The sequence below is a fragment of the Poecilia reticulata genome, chromosome 7 (genome assembly GCF_904066995.2).
Source record: "Poecilia reticulata chromosome 7, P_reticulata-male-v2, whole genome shotgun sequence".
Taxonomy (NCBI): Eukaryota; Metazoa; Chordata; class Actinopteri; order Cyprinodontiformes; family Poeciliidae; genus Poecilia; species Poecilia reticulata.
The window spans coordinates 29,575,804-29,600,551 of record NC_088836.1 but is presented as its reverse complement, the minus strand read 5'-3'; the positions used below and the strand labels follow the sequence as shown (position 1 = coordinate 29,600,551).

Below are 24,748 nucleotides of genomic sequence, written 5' to 3'. Positions count from 1 at the left end.
ACTTTATAACACCAGCAGCATCTGAGAATCTCAGAGACTGCCGTGACAGCCAAACTGGGCGCTCTGCTGTCGTCACAACATCAGCATCCCTGTTTATTTTAGAGCAGGGTGGAATTCCCTGTGACACCCAATGCCTTAAAGGAACTTTCATCTCCGCAGCCGGGCCACAGGATTTTTTTCCTGAGTGAGAAGCGGGCCTTCGAGAAGCAACAGGACCGCTGCAGACGGGCAGCACACAGTGGGGCTTTACTGGCCCTAATGAACAGTTGGCACGGAGCAACTATTTGAGGGAAGCCAGGGGGAATGCTGCTCTGTTCAATAGGCGAGTGTCTGGCTGCTGGGTTATGAACCAAATAGCTGCGCTGTTTACAAACCAAGGCTGGGTAGAGAGGGACGCCCTGGACAGAAGCCGACTCAGTTGCTGTCTACTGCCTGGCACAAGCTGGAGTGTGTGTGTGTGTGCGTGTGTGTGTGTATGCGTGCAGGTTTTCAAGCTACATGCTGCGCTATTAGTATGTGTGGCAGATTCATAGGTCAAGTATGACTCGATCAATGTGAGAAAGCTTTATGAGGCAGTGTGAAGGTGGCCGAGCGCTGAAACTAAAGGAGAGAAAAGCAGAGATAAGGGAGATAAAGGACAGTAAAACCACAAATCTGGTGTCGACATCTAAAGGGCAGAGTTTAGACCCAACGCTGCTGCTGTGTGTTTATATTCCTGTAAACAGATATATTTAAACAAGATTGTAGCTTTACATGAATGAAAATGTGAAACACAGAGAACTTTTTACAAATGTACAGTTTTAATTTTCCTCAGATTTCCTTCAGAAACATCTAAAGTTAGAACAACATGTTATTCATTCATAGAGGAGATTGAATGTTTAGTACAGTATTCAGACAGATCAGCTCTGATAAGCTGTGCTTTTCTTCAGCTCTCAGCAGTAGCAACTTAATTTGATTCTTTATTTTTAAAACATTTTCTATCAGAAATAAAACCTCATAAGGTGATCAACTGATATTCAACAACCTTTCTGTCTTGTTGAACACTTGTTGCAAACTGGAACCATATAAATAAACTAGATTGAATAGATCAAAAATAATCTTAGCTATTAAAAGAGTTGCAGTACATTTAATTTCTTAAAGAAGAATGAAAATATTCTGTATCATCACACAAGGCTAAGGTGCTGAAGAAGTGGGAGCATGCATATTCACACAAAAGGTAAAACATGTATAAAAATAAAAGACTGTACAGTAAGGACACATTTACAAGATCAGAAAAATTATACTGTGCAGTTATTGAAAATACATACCCAGATTAGAAGTTTTGAGCAACTGAATAGGTTCATTTAGAGAAAGAAAAATGTGCATGTATACATGTGCACATCATAACAGACTATTTACAAGAAGAGGGACATGCAAATAACAGCAAAGTCATTAAGACTCATGATTATAAAGCTTTATAGCTACTGGGAGGAAGGATCTGTGAAAGAGTCAACTTTGTGCATCTAGGATGCAGCGTCTAACACTGAAGGAGCGCAGTAAAAGTGAAAAATGCAACTAATTTTATTGTTTTAACTGCTATATTCTTACTTCTTTAATTTGAGGTTAAAATTCTGCAACAAGATCAAAACCAAATGGAACAAAACTGGATGAAATGCAACAATTTTGCCATTTTCCTCCACAGAATCAACAGCTAGCCCAGCTGCAAAAAGTCTTTGAAGAAAATAACTTCTCGCAGCAAGAAGTAAAGCTATAAAAACTAATTCACAGGATGCCTGAAAGCATGTGTGCACCAGTCAGTGAGATCGTCACCAATCTAAGTCCGGCTGTGATATGTAGCTGAGAAAACCGCCCAAATGGGACGGAAGTGAGGTGAGACTAATGTCGGCCCGCCGGACTGTTGCTGTGTGCTTTATCTTTCTGCCCTGATCTCCACTTGCTGGAATGATTTCACCTGCTCCACTGCCTCCCGGCTTTATTCCACACCCACTAAACCTGTCACTCCCAGCCTTTGTAACCTGTCAATTATCACATTTTTTTTCTTGGCAATGCCACACATCCTTGAATTAATAATGTGAAGGGAAGTCAGGCTTCTAAATGTTTTATTTTGGTGACCGATTGTAACAAATGCTGCTAGCCATGTGGTCTGTTCTGAGAAGCAGCCGAAGGGATGGGAACCGGCGCGGGGGCTGCAGGTAAAACACCCTCTGAGTGGGAGACGTGGGGAGAAACTGGGGTTCAGAACGAAAAACCGAACTTTTTAACACTTAAGAATCACAATCAGCCTCATAGAAGATGTGACAGTTTTTCAACCACAGTACTGTGACGATACCAGGATGTGGCATCTCTGCTTTCTTCTTTTTTCTCTTTCTAAAATGACTAAAGGCTGCGACACTTGTCTTGATGAGCAATGTTGACAATTTCACTTTGGTGAAAACGTCTTTGATGGTTCTAGGATCAAACCTTGACACCTTCTGGCCAAACAGAAGGGGGATTTTCCTGATTATTGTTTTTAATATTGGGAAGTCCCTCTAATCTTTCTCATTAAAGCAGCACCGACAGCAGAGAGATAAGGTGCAGCCATCCAGCTGCTACTGTTGTTGCATGAGGTATTATATGCTGTCATGCTACTGCGGGGAAGATACGTATTTTCAGTAAATAGATTTCTAATGGGCCTATTGACATGAAATTCACACAAAATGAAACCAAATTAGTCAGCAAGTCAAAATATAAGTCACAAAGTGAAACACTTGAACAAAATAACAGAAAAGAGTCATGAAAACAGATTAAATGAGTCTGCATGTAGAAAGTAGATCTAAACCCTATTAGTAGAAATTTATATAAGACAACATTTTTGATGGCCGTGGCTACTGACCTAAGCATAAACGTCTTAATATTTCATTTGGGCAATAATATGGAAATCCAGAGCAACAATAATCAGTCATAATCAGGTGCTTCTCTCCAGGTTTGTAACAGAAAAGTGCAAAGATTAATCAAAAGAGTTGGTCAAGAGCAAAACAAAGTACATCATTTTAGCTCTACATGCTAACTGCGCAAGACTCCACTCCTGAAGAAAAGACATGTTAAAGCTTTTTTAAGACTAGCAGCATAACCCATGATAAACCCATGAAATACTGGGTTTGTAGGTTTGGTTAATCTTTTTTTCCAGAAGAAAAATCCTTACAACCCCCTAAAACCAGCATACGCGACAAGGGTCATGTCCAGGCCGGAGCGTCTGTGTTTTAGCACATGGTTCTGGCAGACTGGAAATGGAGAAATGTCCCGGGATTTGTATTTTTTTTATTTATTTTTTTTAACAAGACGATTATCCCAAACGGAGCCAAGGAAATTCTGAGCTGGGCTCAGAGCAAGAAAATATAGCAGCTGCAACGAACGGCCCAGACAACTGAGTCTGATGAATTTGAATACGACTCAAAATCATTTAAAAAAAGTATTAAACATGTTTCAGAAAGTTTGTTTAATAATAATTTTCCCTGTGTCATACTTAATTACACAGCTTGATCTTTGTATGGGCGTATTGCTGTGATCGGTACCAATGTGACGTTGATGTGTTTAATACTTATTACCCCTGTTGATTATTGCTGCCGTTTTAAGAAGTAGTTTTCCAGAGTTCTCCAGGACAGGTGTCAATGTTTTTTGAATTTAGTCAAACGGAAGGAATTGAGGCTTTGGAAAATTAGATGGAAGGATCAAAGGGGAGACCCAGTTTTACTGTTTCTCCAACTCCTTGTTAATTCACAGGCACACAGTTCTGTTGCTGTTTACTGTGGAGGGAAGCCCTGCAAGCCCCATCCAAAAAACACAAATTCCACTGCTGGCTTTCTTTCTTTCTTTCTTTTTTTTAATGCCGTTTCACTTTTTCCACTGAAGCACACAAATACACACAGCTCCTTCCCTTTTCCTGCAAACCACCCTCCGCCCTCCCTGCTATCTTACAGGGAACGGCCTGGATTTTGAGAGGGCAGCAGCTGCAAATAAGAATTTCTTGTGCCAGATTGGCAGAATCCTGTGGTCGGAAAAAAAGCGAATTCTCTGGTGGGCTCCCCCACAGGACAGAGGGGCGTAAGGCCAAGGAGAAATCCGGGCCAACTATAACAAACAGGGAGGCTTTCCCCAGTTCTCCCAGGCAGCACGTTCCACTGTTTGACAATGGTTGCCATGGAAGTTGTTTTTCACTTCATAACAGTGTCAACATGTCCAGGCGGTCAGCAGAGTGACACTTTTTTTCTCCCAATGGCTCAGTCTTTGGTTAGAAAAAAAAAGAAAAGCTCATTTCCTGACCTGATGTGTGTTGGTGTCAGGTGAACCCGCGCAACCAGCAGAGTGATCAGAGGAGGATGGCAACCAAAAACGAAAATACGAAGTTATTTAGATTTTAGCTCTTCGCATCCACAAACATCCATATAAGCAGATGTTTGAATTATTTGTGGACAACAAAAAAGTATCATTTTAAGGGGGGACAAAAAATGTTAAATAGTTTCAAAAAGTAAACATCTGGAAAGTGTGACCGACTCAGCTTCCCGATTTAATAGATCATAGAAACAAAAGGTTTTATATTATACAAACGTTTATTTACAAAACTGCAAGATTTGTAAAGGATGGGGAGTTTTCAAGTCTTACCAAAAATTTGATTTAGCCCTAGACCTCAATTTGATCCAAACCATTCCATAGTAGCTCTGAATGGCTACTTGAGTTTTTAGCAGTCTTTAACTGGTTTTCTTCCTTGATTTCCTTTTGTATAATTCCATCATTCTTCCTCAACTAATTTGCCACTGGCGTTTCACCTCTAGCATCTTTCCAGAGCACCTCCTTCTGCTCATTTATGACAGAACCTGCATGGCTTGTAGCAAACTGCAGAGAGGAGTTCTTTAAACTTCTAGTTTCTGACTACAACAATAACGCCACTTCTGTCAAGTTTTAGCTAATATTTGTGCAGGTCCTCCTATGTAACCATGCAGAACATGCTTCAACAACCCTAAGCATCGTTCCCACAAGACTGTTTTGCAAAACCAGAGTGTCTTCAGTCAGATGCCTATTTACAATCGATGTAACACAGACTGCTACAGGAGATCCTTCCTGTCCACAGCCATCAGCATCTACAACAACACTTTACGGAAAATTAAGTTGCAACATTTAATTTCCCTATAAGACTAATAAAGTATCTTTGATGTTGAATTGAATGTCTAAAGCTTTAGATATTGTTTTATAATCCTACCCTGATCCATCTGCTGTGGTTTCTCATTTTGCCTGAGATTAATATGCGGTAGATGAAAAACCTAAATCCTATTAAGACACTTTCCATCTCAACTGACTGATAAAGTAGATGGTGTCCTGCTTTCCAGAGTTTTGTCACTTTCCTTTCAAAGATAATGAACCTTTAACACCAAAACAAGGAAAGGCTCCACCTTCTGCCTGCTGCTGGATGAGGCCAGACATTAATTCAGCCAGAAGGAAACAGGGTTGACAAGCGTAAGTATAAACATATGACTCAAACCCGCCATTATTTCCACTTTAGATGGATTGTTTTAACAGTTCTTTTTTTTTTTTTTTGGCTTTGTTCAGAGGATACTATGGAGCACAGATTGGAGCGACAGATGGTGCAGATACTGTAAATATCCTTGAATTGTTCTTAAGAGAACTCATATCTCCGCTTCTGGTTCTTATCATCCATTTCTTTCAGTGGCTTTGTCCGCCGGCATCATTTCACTTGAGCTTCTCATTACAACACCCACAGGGAGCAAAAGGTTGGACAGTTAATCTATAACAATGTGCATCATAATCAATATCAATATAATGTTCAATAATTTCACTGAATTCTGATTCAGAGCCGCACAGCATTCTGGGGGATGTAGGCAGATTAAAGCCGCTCGACGTCTCACAGCCAGCTAGGCTAGGTGGGTGGCATCAACTCACTCACTCTTTGGTTACCTAGCAACAACTTGTTGCGCAACTGGTGCAGCAGCAGTTTAAGGTTTTGCCACCACGTCTCATAATGGCTTAAAAATAAACAACAGCATGGAAAACTGGATGAAACAGGAAAGGTCACGCCACCAGATTGGTAGTATTTTAAATATTTAAAACAAAAAACAAATCAATAATTAATGATATCAACAGACATGACACACATCGTTTTTCCAGCAGCATCGTGCAGCCATACAGGAAGCGTAAAGGCAATAACTTACACTCACCATCATCTAGGTAGGCCTGGTCCAAGTTCTCCTCCTTGACCGTCACCCTCCTCTGTGCCTCTTCGGTAACCTCCATCGGCTGTGTCTCGGGCGACACCCGGACCTTTTGGGGCTCCTTCTGCCCAAACGGCTGCTGCTGCTGCTGCTGCTGGATGACGGTGGGACAGGGCTGCTGGTGGGTCACCGCTGCCTGGGCTTGGGGGTGTCCAGGTGAGTGGGATCCAGCCTGCGGAGGGTAGTCATCGCAGAAAAGGATCTGCTGGTTATCAGGCTGAGGTGGAGGGAGTGTCTCCGCATCTCCAGCCCTGAGCAGGTGGTGGTTGGTAGGGGAGAACTGGATGATAGACTGGTGCTGGCCTGAACTGATGGGACCTACAGACTGAGCTGGTGAGCCTGTGTGGACCAGCACCGACCGGTGGGGGTCAGGCATGACCCCGCCGGAGTGCCACGTGCCTGGGCTGCTACTGAGGCTCTTCCCACCTCGAGAGTAGACAATAGCCGGGCTTTGCTGCTGGAAACGCGAGTCTTGGTTTGGAAGGTTGGGGCTGAAACGCTGACAGGAAGCCATGCTGGACATTAGGCCATTGTCTGGGTGAAGGATGCCGCGAGGGTTGTGGTAGTAGGACTGAGGCGATAAGCCCAAGATCTGAGGAATACCAAAGCCCATATTTTGTGCTTCATATTCATCTAGAGGTTCTGTCTTTATGGCAGGAGCTGAAAGATAAAGAAAAAACAAATGAGACAATGAAATGTCTCCAAAACAAGAAAAGAACCCGAAGCCCCAGATCCTTACATGTCAGTGGAGTGAAGGTGAAATGCTGAGGTTGACTGCGCTTCCGTTTGCCGTTAATAACATAGAAGTTCACTTTGACAGGTTGGCATATGGATGTATCCCGGTAAGATGGCACTTCCACGAACAGCATGCTCTGCAAAATTATTTTTAAATACGGTTAATGTCTTACAAACGTTAGACGAGTCTATTGGCCTCTTTCTTTAGCATAAATCCAGATGGTTCATAAATTGTGAACCATCTCTTTAAATGACAAAGATTTTCAAGCTGAGCTCCGACAGAAAATGTCCTATAGATGGAAGAATTATTTATTTAACAGATGTATAATACGTACAGGTTGGCTCTTGTCTTTGTCCACTGTTGCTTCCATTTCCCAGAGTTGCTGGCCATCTGGGACAGAAGAGAAAGTAGGAAGAGAGTTTGTGAAGTTTGTTCTCTGTAAAGTAGTTCTACAGTGGTGGGAAAAAACATTTGCCTCTTTTATCACATCTAAATGTTCCAGATCAAGCTAATGTCACACATAAGTCACAGATAACCAAGTAAATAAAATAAAAAAAATCAGTTTGACAAAGATACCAAAACTAACATGGCCACATTTGAAAAAAAAGTGCTTCTCCTTCTTGTTATGTCATTAAATCACTCATTTTTGGGGCCTTTTTCACAAGCCACACGCAGTCCTATTATCAGACTTATAGAATCAAAAAATTACCTAACAGAGCCGTTCTGGCAACATGCCCTGCTAGGGCATGATGAAAACACTTCATGCCACTTAACACTACATTTTTCAGTCTGGGAATGATTACAAAGTTCTTTCCATGACTTGGGGACTCCAGTGGACCACAGTGAATTACCAACAAATAAACAAAATATACAACAGTGGTGTTCCTCCCCAGGGTTGGTTGGTTTGGCAAATTAACTAGATGAGGGTATGGTACATCCAGGAGGTCGTAAAATAATCCAAACGACATCTAAACTCAAGTTAGGTGTTTAACATTAAATGTGATGCGACAATAACATCCTTGAGGGAGGTCAGAAGTAAAAACCACGGCTGAATAAAACGAAACACATTTCCTAAAAATAATCTAGATGATCAAAATGACAGTCTGTAGAGTGTTGAGATTAACGTAGAATTTATGTCTTCCATAAAACTATCAGAACGTCATTCCAGGAATCAAAAATGGTGGCGATAGTTTGGGAAGGAAGAGCCCAGCCATCACTTTGTGACCTAAAGCTCAATCTTATACAGCTGGACAAGGATCTAAAGCACACCAACAAATCCACCTCCAAACAACAAAATTGTTTGGAGGTGGTTTTCAGCATCAGAAAAATCATTGACGTTGGAAACCCACTGATGTGGTCAAATTAAAACTATTCTGCAGAGAAAAATTGGCCAAAATTGCTCCACACTGAGACTAATTGCCAGTGTTTTGCAAAGATTTGATGGTAGTTGCTGCTTGCAGGGGTGGGACAACCAGTTTTTACATTTATGGGACAATTACTTTTTCCACAGAGGACCAAGTTGGTTTGGAAAGCTTTTTCTTTTCCCTTAATAAATAAAATCCTCCATTAAAAACTGCATATTGTTTTGGTTATACGTTAGCTTCAAGATGCAGCTTGTGCTTGTAGATAAAATATAGACGAAACCACTTCCTGTCCCACCAACCAGCACACTTAGAAGCAGAATTTGTAGGTCATCTGAAACGCACTCATTCAGCAATATGACTAAAGAAGATGTGTTTGTTTGCTGCCAATGTTAGCTAGCAGAAAAGAAAAACTGCAGGCTTTAATGTAGCAACAGTTGATTTTACACAGGAGATTTAATCTATAAAACAAGTGGTGCATTTGAGTGCAAACACACAGAAGTGTTGCAGGTTTAGGTGGGAAACCCTCAAGCTACAGATTGAAAACACATGGATTAAATGAGTCAGCAAGAGAAGGGGATTCCACACACACTGCCAACTTTTTTTTTCTTGGTCTTATTTTTTTTATGAGAAACCTTCTCTGTTTCTTCTGCAAAATGTGATGACGCTACTGCTCTGTTGGCGTTGGGAATTGTTTGCGTTCTGTTGCAGTTCTTCTCTAAGGGAGACCCCGATCCTTCCCTCCTCCGCGAACAATTACCTCTGATGGGAGGAGGGCTGATGGACCTGGAGAAAGAGGCCGAGTTGCTTTGGTTTGGCTCGGGATGTAGTTATTTCCCAAATAAAGCTCTCTCCGTCCAAAGACAAGAGTCAGGGGAGCTCCAGCCAGATGCGGCTGTCAGTCATTCAGAGGGATTTCACAGCTGGACTTATTCAGAGCTTTGTGTCATAGAGAAAATCTCCAAAACAAAGGTAATCCCTCTCTGCAAGCTTTCTCTTCTGATTTCCTCTCACAGTGTCTGTGGAGTCTTGCAAAACAGCAGAAGGGATTCCCAGACAAGACAAACCCCCCCTCGCCAAAAAAACAGTAACTAGGACATAAGGTTTACTGAAAAGTTACTGGATGTAAAAAAAAAACAAAAAAAACATGCCACAGCAATCTGATAACTAACTAAAATAATCAAAAATTTTATGAAAAATATACGAAGACTTATCATGAGCATATATATGTCATATTAATTTGGGGTTCACTTTTTAAAGGTATGAATATACAATCTGCAAATAACTGCAAGAATGTTTTACAACAAGAAACTGCACGATTGATTAATTCATAAAACACACCGGGCCCAAATTATGCATACGCCCACCTGACATTATGGTTCACTTTCCATTAAGAAGTTGCAACTAAACTGCATGCCTTTTGTAGCCATGCTTTAATAAGCTACTGGTACCACTTTGGCTGGATATCAGAATCCTCTCAAATCATTTCGGTTTGTTGCAAAAACTAAAAATACATTAAGCATAGTCAACATCAATGGTGTTGAGGTTGGGACTTTGGTGAAGTCATTCCAGATGGTTAATATTTGCCTGCACTATGCTTTTCTGAAATCAGGCTTCATTCACTTTAACAAAACTGCCATAGTTTGTACCAACTAGTCAGCTTATAGATAAATCAACTCTGTGCTCTGCACTAACTTTTTACATTTCAGGTCAACTACTTGAAATTACATGAAAAAGCAGATTTTTCTAAGCAGATGAAAGATGAGGAACTGTGTGTGAGTGTCAGACAGATAGTGTGAATTGCATCAACAATGTACAAGTATTTTACCAAATGGCTAATAGAAACCTCATCAAAGGCTAAAAAAATAAAAGGAATGAATGTGTACACGAAAATATGTCGGCCTATTTGTCATTCATCCAACTGATTTCCAGTGGAGTAGCTTCTGATTTAAAGTGTTTCTTGTCATTCTTTCTGGGTGAAATGGTTTCTGTGGAAGCCAAGTTTGCTGACCTGAAGGTTAAAATCAAAACAGTTTGCTGCAGGTCCCACAGGATGTGTGGGACCTGCCCTTTGTCTGATCCTTATCAAACAGCATTAAATGTCTGGATAAATCCTGACCTTAACTCGACTGAAAATGTGTCAATTATGCTTAAAATATGGAATCACATTTCAATAACCTACCAGTGCTGCTTATTCTTAGCTTTTGAGCCAGGACTTTTTCAAAAGCTTGACTATGGGTACAAAGTTTGCAATCAAGGTGCAACTTGCTTGGGTAGGGTTTAGGTTTGAGAGAGTCTGGAACTGAATCAAGATTAATTTAAACCTGCTCATCAAATTCTTATATTTACAACTAAAACCATAGAAAATTATGTCCTTTTAAACAAGAACATGAGAAATATATTGTAAAAAAAAATACCAATATTAATTTGACAATCAAAGCAATGATCAACATATGTAAACTCCTGTTCAGACCTGCAAATTGTTCTATTGTCACCTAAAGGTAAACAGACTGTGCTAAATAGAGACACAGCCCAGAGCAATGCAAGCTGAAACAAGGAAACCTAATTCTAAACAAAGTTCAAAACATATGCTGGTGCTCGTTAGAGTAAAGGGAACAACGACATTACGACTGATCTTCGCTGCTCATAAAAACCAACTGAAATCCTTTTCATCAGAAATGTAGGTGGCGGGTTTTACATGACACAGAATCACGAACCGTGCAACAAAAGGCCCCTTTGAGTGATAAGACATCATGGAAGTCATTGAAGGGTAGTGGGAAGCGAGGCTGCAGCATCATCCTCTTGATCATGCAAATAACTGATGCTATCCTTTACACAACGACGGGTATGAAAAGAAATGCAACAGCGAGGAACTTATTGCACAAACGCAATGACTCGTTAATTATGCTTGCTGGCTGCGGCGTTACTGTGACACAACGTTGTGTAACTAGCACAGAGAAGGGCCGTAAAGATTTTACAGACTCCGCCATGGAGCTGGTTTTTCTCGGACACTCACCGTGGGTCTTCTCCAGAAAGATGACCTTTGAGTCGGAGCTGAAGTTCTGCCCAGTCAGGATCATCTGCTGGCCGCCCAGGACGGAGCAGCTGTCCATGTCCTGCTTCTCCACCATGGGAAGCTCGTGTGCAGAACGCTGAGCTGCAGGGACACACAGAGGGGTGGTGTGGAACTTTTACTGCCTTTCCACTACAGTCACTTTCTCCAGTGGGAGGATTTCCTTTGCTTCCCTGATTTATACGACTGCATATTAGATATCATTCATGTCTGCGGACAGATCAAACATGAGAGCACATCTGAACAAAGCATTTTTATTTTATTAATTTTGACCACACTAATATGCAGTGCATTAAAAACTAATCTAAGCATAAACTATTGATTAAAATACTCTATATAGTGATCTGAGTGACAGTATTTTAACATGTTCAATGCTGGTTTCTATCTACAGATTTACCCAGAAGTGGTGGTGGTTTACAATAAAGAGATTATGCTGAGTCATTCAATAATCAAAGCCATCGCTGTTACTGTTAGTAGCAATTTAAATGAGTCAAATCATAACTTGTGCAGCTTATCAAGAGGAGTCTGCAGTTTAGATGTTGAACTGTTTTATAGGAAGGGGCTAAAGAAAGTCTGACAAGTCTTTTTAAAAAGTCTAAACACGCCACACAAAACACTTGTCTATATTCTTTAACCTAGTCATGGTTACCCAGTGAGGAAAAATAAATCCTTTTAACAAAAAGAACAGTTAATGTCACAAATAGTTTGTACAACTCAGATGAAAATAAAATGAAAATCTTAAATGAAAAAGCCCCACATAAGCTAATAATCTGCAGAAGTATTTTGTAAATCTGATAAATGTAAACTAGCTAGAGCTAGCTTAATTAGGGTTAGCTTAGGTACAGCTAGATAAGCTATAGCTATATATTTAACTAGCTCTAGCTTCTAGTATAGAAACTTTATGTTCTTTATATTTAACCTCTGACAGTCTTGTTCAGTGAGAAAAAAACAAATCCTCTTAAAACTATTTCTACAGTTAATGTAAAAATATTCTGTTCATCTTAAATGACAAAGTTGAAAACAGCCATTCCCCAAGCTAATTCTATGAACTAGTACATTTTCTTTGTGTCACTATCATTTATAGATTATTTGATTAGTCTGATATAAAAAGATTCAGTGGATTTTCCTGATATTATTTAGCAAAAAAATCTAAATCTGAAGAGAAGCTACAAGCGATCTCAATGAACAAAGGTACAAAGAAGAAGGTGGCCTGGAGTTGACAAAAAGTTAATATGCAGCAAAAATAATATGGAACATCACTAAATAAAGCCCAAGGCCGTTGTAAAACATGGTGGTGGCAGCACCGTTTCCCGTTTCTTTAAATTCAAACTGCTTGTGAGGTGAAGCAGGGTTTCATCTTCCAGCACTACACCGAGTCCAGCCATACATTTAAATAAAAAATAGAATAGTTTCAACAGAAGAAAACACTACAAGTTTTCTTTTTTTTTTTCTCTTACGCTACGCTGAGCATTACACAGTTTTTAAATCCACAGTATCCGAAAAGTCCATTCAGACTTTATTACCTGGTTACATAGCGAAACTTCATACTCTTTAAAGGAAGTTGTATTTAGTGACAACCATGTGATCTTTGAATAAATTTGTTCCCCTTACAATGTTACAAAAAACAAAGAAGATGACACGGGCGGGCTTGCTCTGACTCGGTGTGTTTATCTGCCAGACTCAAGCAGCTCCATCACTCCTCATCTGTTTTGCAGAAAACACAGCATTGCAACAATTGTTCCACGAAATGAGACGCAAGCAGTGCAAAGAGATTTTTGAGTCATGACTTTTGTCAGTAACAGAAGCACATCGCAGGCAGTTCATCACACCTGACAAGTTGTTGACCAAAGGTGGATAAGGGGACCTTTTTGTTTGAGTTGATATTACATCCAGCACCTTAATAACTCTGTGTACACATGCATTAATGTACCCAAACACAGACTTCAGAACTGAGTAAATACAAACAGGTACCTGCAGCCACCACCAGCTGGATGGAAGCCCTGGCTGCATAAAGAGAGGTTTTACTCTCAGGATCCTGGGCTATCAGCCCCAATCCAACTTCATCTGAATGCAGGTAATGAGGTTTACTTTTGAGTTTTAGCTATACCTCACTGGGCAGGTTTTAAGAACCAGCAGAAAACCCATTAAAGCATAAATAATACATTTATTGATAACTTACAACACTCGATGGGATGAGAGGCCACTTGCAGACAGACATCCTGACCTCCAGGCTGAAATATGTGCACGCGAAACACAAGTCGGACCCGGGTGTTTTTCCGGCCGACATCCGTCTCGCCTTTCCTCAGCTCGATGTCGGCGTTCCTGAGCTTCAGGATGCCAGCGCAGTCGATTCTGTGGGAGGGAAAATGAAACGACGCCATTGTGAGAAAACCTGGGAGAGGCATTTTAATACCGATACTGTTGGGTTCATCTCACATGGCTTTCATGTTGTTCTTTGGCTCCAGCGGGATCTCCAGGACTTTGGTGCCGTTGATGATCCTCTCGTAGCTGTTGGTGGTGACCGTCTTGCCGGTGATCCGGTGAACTTGATAAAAGGCGTGAGGCTTCAGGATGCGCTCGTCTGCGGTACCAATAAAAATCTGGAGGCCAACTGGATCTTTGCCTCTGTAGCCGTGCAACTACAGACACAGAACACACACAGTCAACACTAAACCGTTGCCACTTCTTTTGTTAACTGATGAAACTCAACAGTAATAAGAAAACATCTGAGCCTGATTGCTCTTTTTCCTCTTATGATTAGATAGCAAGCCTTTGTCAATAAAGAGAAGCAGATCTGTTGTTATGTTTGATATTTGTGACTTCTTGATGACCAATTTTGCATCAAACTGCAGCTGTCAGATGGCCTCACAATTTACTGGGTAATTCTCTATACATGGTATTTTATGATTTGCTTAATAGTTGTGAGATTTCGAAGTCCTGTCAGTACAAAACAAGCTCAAAAAAACCCATCCATCGACCACCATGCCTGACATTTGGTATGAGGTGACGCCATACAACTTTTTGAAACTGATCTGAGGTTATTGCATTGTGTTAGACTGCTATAATTCATGCTTTTACAAAGGTTTTAACTCTAATTAGGGATTTACTAGTCAATGCATTTAATCTGTACCTGATCACTACCTGTTCTTTTACCTAAATTATTCATGTTGCGATGTTTATTAAAATTTAAGAAGAGCAAGAAATTACACTTGCGTTTGTACTTTGATTCCAACCTTACATTCAAGTAATTTACACTGGATGGAAGATGTAACGAGATCATAATCTTTATCATAACCATGCCTAACTTGCAGACTTGGTAAAGTAGATAACGCCGTACTGACAAAGATGCTACTTTTAACCTGAGTATTTTCTGAGGAAACCTGCAAAAACCACAAGGTGTCAACTTGCATCAGAATGCTGTTTTTGTGCAAACTGTATAGAGCATGACCCTTGGTGCAGAAAGAACGTGTGAACTAGATTCTAAATGTTGAAGCAACGCTGCCTTACAAGAAAAATGTCATCAAACCAAAACGAAAAGTTTTATTTCAAGTTCTCTTAATTTTAGAAACAATCTCTCCAAACTACCATTTGCTCTGGAGGTTGTAACCATGAAACTTCAAAGAGGGGCTCAGTGTCTGCAGAAACTATGGCAACGTGAAAGCGCACATTCCCTCCATCTCCAGGTGGACACACAACACGGCGTGCAGGAGTCGGCCGGTTGGCATGGCAACGGCAGGAGCAGTGAGTCACGGCAGCGAGCGAGTGGAGGAAAAGTAAAGTGAACTGCTCAGAGAAAAAGGCAGCAGAGGGAGTGGGAGAGAGGTAAAGGAAAGTTTAGGCAAAGTGAACGGCCACGGATAGCCAGGTCCGGCTGTTCTGGCAAACCTGGCAGCTCTGACCTCAGGCGAGTTCTTCAGGGACTGGGCAGAAAATGGAAAAGGAGCAAAACAGTATAAAAAAGTTGCCACAGTAACGCAAAGAAGAAGGAAGCTGAAACTATTTACGGCCACTACGGCCGGCTGAAACTGTGCCACAACCAATTTGTGTTTTCCTTCAGCATTAGGACCGTGACCGACATTAAGAAAACTTTTTCTTTCCTCTTGAACTGCAATTACCCTAACGACAGGAACTGTTTCTGTATTTTTTTTCTTCTTTTTTTATTTTCTCATGCCTCGACAGCTTTCCAGTACCTCAACTTTGCTTCCTAATACAAGAGCTGCACAGTAAACGAAACAGTGTGGAAGAGGAACTCAGAACTACATAAACACAGATCCGTGTGTGTGGTTAAAACCCATGAGACGAGGATGCAACACAGACGGCTATTTTAGGCTGGAAAGTAGAAAAAAAAGAGAAAGCAGGTCAGCGAGGAACAGAGTCTTGGTTCAGTCTTCAGGGTTGTCCTGAGTTGGTTACTATGTGTCATACTGTGTATCTGAGGTTAGAGCGTCCATATATGATTTGTTTAAGGAAGTGAGAAATGGCGTCTTGTGTTTTCATACAGCTGGGCAATACTGATGCATAACGAGTTGCCACAGCAACGCTGCCTGAGTCGCACATTGCTCATACATTTCAATAAACACACAAACACACACACCACATCATGAAGTAGGAAGTAACGACACACTGAATCAAAGAGTTGTGCAACTTGAAAACTTGAAAAAAGATGAAACTCCTTTAAATTTGTTCAGAATTTGACAGGTTAGAAACAGAAACCTTAGTTGATTCTTTTAGATTTTAGACCAAGGAGTAACACATAGCCGCAAAGTGGAGGGAAACATTAAAATGTTTTTGCATTTGTACTCAGCCCTCCTGATCCGACACTTGGTAGAACCATCTAGCTGCGGTTAAAGCAGCACATCTTTTAGAGTTTATGCCTCTACCAGCTTTGAACATTCACAGACTGAAACCTTTACTTGTTCTTCATTTAAAACAGCTCAAGCTTAGTCAGACTGAATAAAAAACAACCGTAAACAATAAGATTTCTTGTCTGGATTTTTGACTAGGCCAGTTTAACACATGCATAAGCTTTAGTTTAGGTAATTACATTTCAGCTCTGGCTGTAGGTTTTGGGATAATCATCCTGCTGGAAGGTGAACCTCCTTTGAAGTCTTCCCTGCTGCATACAGGCATCATCACAGCATAATAGTGCCACCATGTTTAATGTCGGGGCTCATGTGCTCAAGGTGACGTGCACTGGTAACTTTCCTGCACAGGTCGTTAAGTTTAATTTTGCTCACATCGGAACAGAACACCTTCTTCCACATGTTTGCTGTATCCACTACTAATGGTAAACTGCAGGGAACAGAAACTTGTATGGCTTTCTTTCAACAATTCAACAATCTTGCCACTCTTGCATGGTGGCCAACCTTGTGGAGTGCATGACTAATGAAGGTAAAGTCAACAAACTCTTCCCCCTGGGCTGGAGCTCTGCAGCTCTTCCAGAGAGACCGTGGGTCTCGTGGCTTCTTCTCTGATAAATGCTCTCCTTGTCCAGGCTGCCAGTTTAGGTTGCCATGGTTGTATACAAATTCAGGGGCTGCATCCTTCGACGGTCGCATTTGAAACTCATTTCGCCACGGCGAGGATGGCTTTCCAAATTCGAAGGGTCCTCCACAGACACACAGACCTGAAGGTCAGGTCTGGTGTGACCTTTGCTGCCCACCCTGTCCCAAGATACATTGAGGGATGAATGGTAGATTTTTGTTCTTGTAAAAATGGCGGAGGAAGCAGGAGATAGCACAGGCGAGGACTACAGATTATAACATACTAAAGTACAGCGATGCAAAAATGAAAAGCTTAACGCCATTTTGCTTTTGTCATTTTAATAGATGTTTTATTTAGTTTTTTTTAAATAATCAATTAATTCATTTAATTAAAGGTTGCAGCGGTATTATGTAAAATGATCCCTTCAAGAATAAAAAGGGAGTGTTGCTTTGATTCTTTGATGCATGTTTGAGAAATCTTCGAGTCTCCCATGGCAACCATTTTGGGAAGGAGTTTCCACGCTTGCTCTCACAAAGCTCCACCCACTTCCACAAAGTCCCTCCTCTGAGCTGCAGTCCCCAAACCAAACTTCTGTCCCACAGAGCACCCCATCCTCACTCAGCTCCTCCAGACTAGCGGCAGCAGCAAGTTGCAAACACCTGGTGGAACTGCGAATCTGCTGAGCTTATCATACAAGCTCCGTTCTCAACAAAACGGAAAAAGTCGAAGAGTGTCTATAAAAGACGAAGCTTCTTAAAGAGACAGAAGCCAATTTCAAGGTGTTACCTTGCAAGGTCAAATTTGCTTTAAATTTTTTTGATGCATATAGTATTTTTATAAGAACTGAAGGTAACTTGATGGTACTTGATTGTGCTACAGAATGGGACTATGTGTCTGGAAAATACATAATATCGCCTGTACAATTAAAAAGATTAAACCAGCCATAAAAACACTCAGCAAGATTTCAAGATCCATTTTTACCACCTTGTATTTAGCACCACCATCGTTGCTAGGCAACGGGACATACACTGGGGGTAGGGGCATGAATAAATCTGAAGTCCAGACAGTCAAATTTCCAACTCCTGGTCTTCGCGGTTAACAAAAGGCCTTGAATTTGGACACACCCAATGTCTTGGTATGTTTGCATTGGTTTTCACTTTCGGACGGAAGAATTGATAGCGATATACAAAATGTTCAAAGCTTGGGATACTGCTTTAAAACCTGACCCTGGTGTAAACTTTCTCCCTGACTTGTCTGCTTGGTCTCCATGATAAAGCTTTGCTCAAAGAACTGTTTGATTTTTAAATTACAGGTTACAGAATCTGAAATAAAAATCTAAAAAATAATTGTCCTTTTACTTCAAATAAGAGCAAAAAAAACTTTCACAATGAACATTTTCTGCTAAATGGAGTTGTATTGGTGTACTCAAGCTTTGGGACATACCTGCACCACTGGATGTCCTCCTGTGGGGGCTTTAACTGCGCCCCTGCTTCCCTCCGTCTCATAGTGAGCCCTGTGGTGCGGCTTGGGCTGCACCTCAATGTGGAGCTCATACTGGTCTGTGCGCCTGGGAAGGGGCCACTCCAGTGGTGGGGCTGTAGCCAATGGGAGGCTGCAAATGGACAAAGATGATTAGTTATTCATGCTGAAAGACATGAGCTTCAAAAGTTCCTGGTTTTTCCACCAACTTACTTGCAGAGATTGGGAACCAGCGGCTTGGGCCAGATTGATGGGATGACATAGAAAGGCTCTGCAGCAGGTTTGGTTTTAATGTCCTGATCACAGGACACCAAGTAGTTCCCGTCTCCGTGATTCTCTGGGATTAAAGCATAAAGTTGGTTGGAGGTCTTGACTATTTTGGTGGGCACCATGCCTGGCTGACTGCTGCCAAATCCATTCACGCCCTCAACAAGGCCGGCGTGTGTGAAATGAGCGCCCGTGTTGGGGTCCTCTTGGCCGCTGTGCGGGGATGGACTGCGGGACCGCTGCCCAAGCATCAGTCCCGGATTCCGGTACATTTCGTAGGTGCGCTTGCCCTGCGGGGAGGTGGAGCGTGGCCGGGGCGAGGGCGAGCGTGCTCCCAGGCCGCCGTCTTCTCCGAGGCTGGTGTGAGGGGAGGTACCCGGGGAGGTGCGCGGGGAGCCGGTGTGGATGTTCTGCATGCGGGGGCAGAGATCTGCTGGATTTGGGCCGCTACTGGGTGAAACACAGGGGGACGCCCAGGGCGAGTAGCTCTCAGAGTGCCAGCTGGTGGAGGAGTTGCTGCTGGCAGGACTCAGGCACTGGGGCTCACGGTAGGCGAGGTTCTCATGGCCGGGCACAGTGAGGGTGGGTCTGGGGCTGAGGTTCAGGTGCTGGTTCGGCAGCGAGTCCCGGCCATGACTGTAGTGCTCTCGGGACGGGGTGATCTCGATCCGGGGGCTCAGGGCCAGACCTGGGGGCCGGGTGTTGTCCAGGTAGTTTCTGGCCTCCTGGTTTTCGTACCCTGAAAGAACTTCGGGGTTGAGGTTGGAGTAAGGGGAGTTGCAGGACTTGATCCTGTACTGCTCATCCAAAGGGAAAACTTGTTCAGATTCAGGACTGAGGACCTTGTGAGTGGCAAGGCCAGGGTCATCTGGAGAAAAAAGGATCACAAGATATTAAGAACATTCAGAAACAAATATCAGATTAGAGCTGTACAATTTATTGAATCTCAATCTTCACTGCAAAATTAAAATGCGCAATAGGGTTGAAACAATTTATGGTGATGAATCAATTCTTGAAATTGTTAACTACTCATATTACAGACTCATTAAAAAGTCAACTTCTCAAAGAACAACACGCTCAGAGCAGTAATTAATCCAAAATTATATGAAAATATAAAACAATATATAAATTATGCAGATAAGATAAATGCAAAATGCAAGTGGCATAGTTTTAGCTTCACCTGGTTAATTTTTTAATCACCCATTAAACACCTTTTGCTATCAAATTATTAAGCAGTTAATCCAAAAGATATTTTAGCTGTAGACGCATCCTTTGCTTCAAATGATCAAGCATACACTAAAGGAATGCTGAGTTATTGCCTTTTAGGATATAAAATGTTCACTTTCTTATTTTAAAAATGAATTGACATATTTCTTTAGTTGTATTTTTACTGATATTGTACAAAATAAGCTCAAGCAGTTAAGTGAAAAATCTGCAGTTGTGCCCGTTTTTTTTTTATCCGATTAATACTCGGTTCCTAAAAAAATCGTTAGTTGCTGCCTTAATGAGTAATATCTCGATGTATTGGCCTGTCTCATGCCGTCTACGGTAACTAATACATTTAATGTGTGCATTCAGACTCTGCTTGCCAACAGTAAATTTGGCCAGCTGATACTTCATCTTTGTGAATAAGATGCTAAATGTCAGGAAGCGTGATGGGAGGATTATAGTGATGGAGAAAAAAAAGAGTCGTGAGGAAGATGTTATTTCATGTTTTCCAAATACTATATATTTTCCAAAACAAACTACTTTTCTGAAAAACCAAAAAATATAATATTTCTTCCTCTCCAACTAAACAAAAAGTAAATACATGAATGTGTACTTATTAGCTGAAAGCACGAGAACTTTCTGGCATTTTCTCTCACATGGCTTCTTATCTGATCCCACATCAACAACAAGCGTGTCAAATTTGCTTCCTGGTCTATTTTTATATTCTAATGAACAGACTTTTCAGGCCATATGGTAATCAGCTTCAAGCAAAACAAACCCAGAAGAAGCAGAGGTCAGTTCAGGTCAACAAAAACCATCGGACAAACCTTGATCTCCTCCTGCAAAGTCGCTGCAAGGCGGCTCATATTCAAACAAGTACTCAAACTGCAAATCCTCATCAGGGCAATTGGCTCGACTGAGGTCTTCCTCCAGATCCTTTTCGTCGTAGAAGGAGGTCATCTGTCTGATTTTTTTTTTTTTTATTATCTACCGACTCCTCCGGGAGCAGAGCTAGGGATGTGCGCGGCTGATGCCAATTCGGTGTTTGAGCGTCAAATCCCGCATCGGGTGAGCTGTAATAAGGTGAAGCAGCGCACAAGTTTCCTGTTTCAGTTCTCCGCGGTTATTTTCAGAAGGAAGGCGGGTCTATTTACGAACTGAGCAACAGAGTGTGAGTTTTTTTTTTTTTTTTTTTAAGTTTCAGTGCATCACCGCGGCCCCTATCACGCCACCCCCGCCTCAGAAGATGCGTCGAGCAGCAAAGAGCAAAAGTGCAAACAGGTGTGTCGCGTCGACTTCCCCTTCCCTGTCGAAATGCGCGTCTATTCTGTGATTTACGGCAGTATTTAAAGAGATGGTGCATTCAAAGTAAGCCGGACATTGGGGGACTCTACATTAAAACGCCTTAAAAATGATTGAACGTCGTTTCACATAATGAAATATAATTGAATGGTATTCAGCACATCTTACGTAACACTCTTGGATCTTGTTCTAATCGTACTATAAAGGCACATTTCAAGTCTCTGATTCGTTCTTGAAACATATTACCAAACGCTCTGCTATCTCAAGCAGGAAGCTGGAAATAATTATTCATACTTTTGTTTTTCTCCACTATTGGGTTACTACAATGCACGTGTTGAAGTAAAACTTAACATTTTGATCCAAATGCTGCTGCCAGGCTTCCAACTAAATTCCCACAAGTTTTGACATATGACTTCCTGTTAATTTTGGAGTGCAATTAAATTGTATTTAATTTACTAGGAGAGCTCTTTGCATTCCATCAGAGGGTTTCTGCACTCATAGGTCCTTGGCAGAATGTGTTCCTCATACCAATGGCTTCTCATGTGAAGCACTTTGAGCGGTCATACTGTCTATTTAGGTCACTGTTTAAAATCAATTACACTTGAAATACTGCATAATAACTCTTAACATGTTTGTAATCTACACCGCTTTAAGCAAAGTTTTAAAACTTGAGCAACTATTGTTGCCAGTAGTGTTGCTTTTTTGATTGTGATGACCAAATCCATGGCCACACTCTGAAGTCAGTAACTCTTTTATGCACAATTTATTTTTTCATTCAAACACAACACTTTAGTTTCAGTAAAACATTTATTAGTTGATTTGGATACATTTGTTCTTTATGTTGGCGCATACATTTAGTTAGCATGTGTATTTATATCAACTTAAGTTTAATTTGTTGCTTGAGACTGATCTTTTGTTTGTGTTTTGCCGGTACTTACCTGCCTTGGAGTGGCCAGACAAAAAATGGGGGCCGGGGCTCAGCAGGCTTAAATGCTGATTGGACTACACCACTAGTTCCTGCTGGCAGGGGAAATTTGTAGTTTCTTTGTTTAGATAAGTTTTGTATTTAAGTAAATATTAGTATTTAAACTTGAATATTTTTGATTTTCATTTTGTGAGTCTTTAGTTTAGCCAAACTTAGCTGTACTGTTATTTGTTTTTGTGTTTGTAATTGTATTCTGTTTCGTTACCCCTATTGTGTCTTAATCGGTCTGATCAGCCAGTATATAAACCCCTGTGTGTCATTTCTTTGTTAGGTCAGTTATGTTTGTTTGTGCAGCCAGTTTGTTTACATTTTTGCCTGAGTTCAGTTTTGTTTCTTTGACCTCTTTTATGAGCTCAGTTCATCTTTTTGTCATTTTATAATCTTTGGGTTAAAATAAAAAACCCTATTTTTCTAATTAATATCTTGTGACTCCTCCTGTTTTTAACTCGGTCCATCACATTGATTTAGAATGGACACCTACCCTAATATATTGTGTGTCTGAAACAAAAACACTGAATATTACTGAAAATGTAATGTGATCTGCTGATTTGCTTCTTATGTCATGATATTTTTTCTTCCTATAAATAAAACTTAAGCTTTGCCAACATGGTAAAATAGAGCCACATAAATCTTCATACTTTTAAACAGAAATGCAACAAAAACATTGACTTGCTCAATTTATATGTGCTTTCATTTAATGTTTATATAGGATTTCTTAATTGGGAGTTTTCTGATAACTCTGATTTCATTTTTACATTTTGCTTTTACAGTAAAAAGCAATAAAAAAAGATTTTTTTAAAAGCATAGAACTGATTGATGTTTCAGATTTTATTTTATTAAGCCAATCCACAGCAGTAAAACTACCTGAAAAAGATCAAGAATGTTAAAAAGCTTGTCTGAGACCTTGTTGAGATTGGTAATAAAAGTCGATCAAACCATTTTAGAACTATTTTTGAATTTATTATGTGCAAGGTGTACTTGAATGCACCATGCCTTTGCTGCGTGGAGTCATAAAACATCGTCTAGATGGGCAAGGACTTTGTCGGCAGAGTCGGGTTGGTGGGGAAAAGGTTGAACGATTGAACTCTGCTCGACACAGAACACCAGGAAGCGAATTAACACCTCTGGTCACCAGAGGAGCGATCTGCGCCGTTTGACGCACGGCCTGGTGCTGCCCCCGGGTGTCTGACGGGTTGCAGCGGCAATCAGCGGAGCTTATCGCGTGTCATTCACCTGTTGCACAACTAAAAAGACGTCTGTAAGGGAATTACAACCCACAAATATAGTCATAACCTTAAAACTTTTCAGTTTCTTAACTTTTCCAAACATGAATGTCTTCGTTTGGATTGGATTTCCTAGTCAGACGCTCCTTGTTGACAGAGGAGAACCCCGGGTTCTCCTCGGGGTATCCCCGGATTTACGCACGACGCAACAACGCAGCTACACCCCTTACACCCATGGCTGCAGAGGTATGTGCTCTGTCAGCAATAACTCCTATCTGTGAATATACTTATATTTAATATTCTCATTCATTTTTATTTTGGTTTATTTTGAAGCATTTTGTGCAAAAACAAGAGCAATTCAAAGCGAAACTTATCTCCAAAGTCAGTTAAAAGCAGAAAATCTGTCTTTAAACCTTAAACTGTTCATACAACAAACAAATTCCAGTTCATCACTTCAGTCATGCTAAGCGGCATTTACGATTTAAAAAAAAAATCAAATTGATTGATTACCAGATAATCACAACACTTCAGCAGTACCTTGATCCATGGACCTCATCATGTGGTACTGCGCCAGCCTCCAATTCTCTCTAAACATCTGGAGAAGAAAGCGGAAAAAAAAGGAAAAATACTAAAAAAAGGTATATATAAGCAGTTAAAAAAATTACTCTCCTTGAAAAAGCATAGCACAGAAGACGTTCTTCGGTTAGATGTTTCGAGGAGAGAAAGAAGGAAAGAAAAATCTTCGTTTGTTGTTTAAAAACTTAAAGCGGCGCAAAACTCCCTTTCAGAGTTAAAGAGCGTGCGTCCGCCTCGGCTTCAGCAGCGGTTCTGCTCTGAGGTCCCCCCTTTCCTCGAACTCTGTGAGGATTACTTAAGCATCGAGAGCGGCTTCCTTCCTCGCTCTGGGTGTTTATAATGCTCCCATGCTGTAAAATAACGGGATTCCCTCAGTGTTTCCTCCTGTTTGTGCGCGTTTGCCATGGAAACCTGGAGCCGGTCCATGTCCGAGACTCAGGGCTTTCCTGCAAAGCCCCACACTCAGGAATCCATGACGTCTCCTGCTCCCGCGCCAAGGCATTTCTGCGGCTTCTCTCAGACAGTAGCACACAAGAACTTCATTGTAGGAGATGAAGAAATTACTGTTAGGACACTGAAGGAAAGAGAATAAAAAAAGAAGTTTGATTACGGAACGTACGATATAAAATCATCACAAAGTTTTAGGAGTTCTGTTCCTTCTTTTTTTTTTTTCCTTTTGTGAAAGTAAAAGTCCAAACAGAACTGAAATGTTGAATAAAAGCAAAGTCTGAGCAACAAGCTTTGGATTGTTTCCATTCAAGGAAAAACTTATGGGTTTTTTTCCATGACCGTG

The 24,748-nt window shown here is 41.0% G+C and overlaps 1 protein-coding gene across 3 annotated transcripts in view; it reads right to left on the bottom strand.

Annotated features, from left to right (window-relative positions):
- nfatc2a (nuclear factor of activated T cells 2a) overlaps window positions 1–24,449 on the bottom strand; it is a 30,448-nt gene extending 5,999 nt beyond the window's left edge. The window contains exons 1-9 of one of the 3 annotated variants that reach the window (XM_008414569.3): window positions 23,917–24,449; window positions 18,607–19,528; window positions 18,358–18,526; window positions 13,867–14,069; window positions 13,610–13,782; window positions 11,374–11,514; window positions 7,331–7,386; window positions 7,000–7,132; window positions 6,201–6,920 (exon numbers count right to left, since the gene is read on the bottom strand). In XM_008414569.3, the coding sequence (XP_008412791.1) occupies window positions 6,201–6,920; window positions 7,000–7,132; window positions 7,331–7,386; window positions 11,374–11,514; window positions 13,610–13,782; window positions 13,867–14,069; window positions 18,358–18,526; window positions 18,607–19,528; window positions 23,917–23,974 (2,575 nt within the window). In that variant the 5' untranslated portion in view covers window positions 23,975–24,449. Of the gene's footprint in view, window positions 1–6,200; window positions 6,921–6,999; window positions 7,133–7,330; window positions 7,387–11,373; window positions 11,515–13,609; window positions 13,783–13,866; window positions 14,070–18,357; window positions 18,527–18,606; window positions 19,529–20,696; window positions 22,596–23,916 lie in introns of those variants that run through there. The other 2 variants (XM_008414567.3, XM_008414568.3) reach the window with 2 other exon arrangements.
- Between the last annotated feature and the right edge of the window lie 299 nt (window positions 24,450–24,748).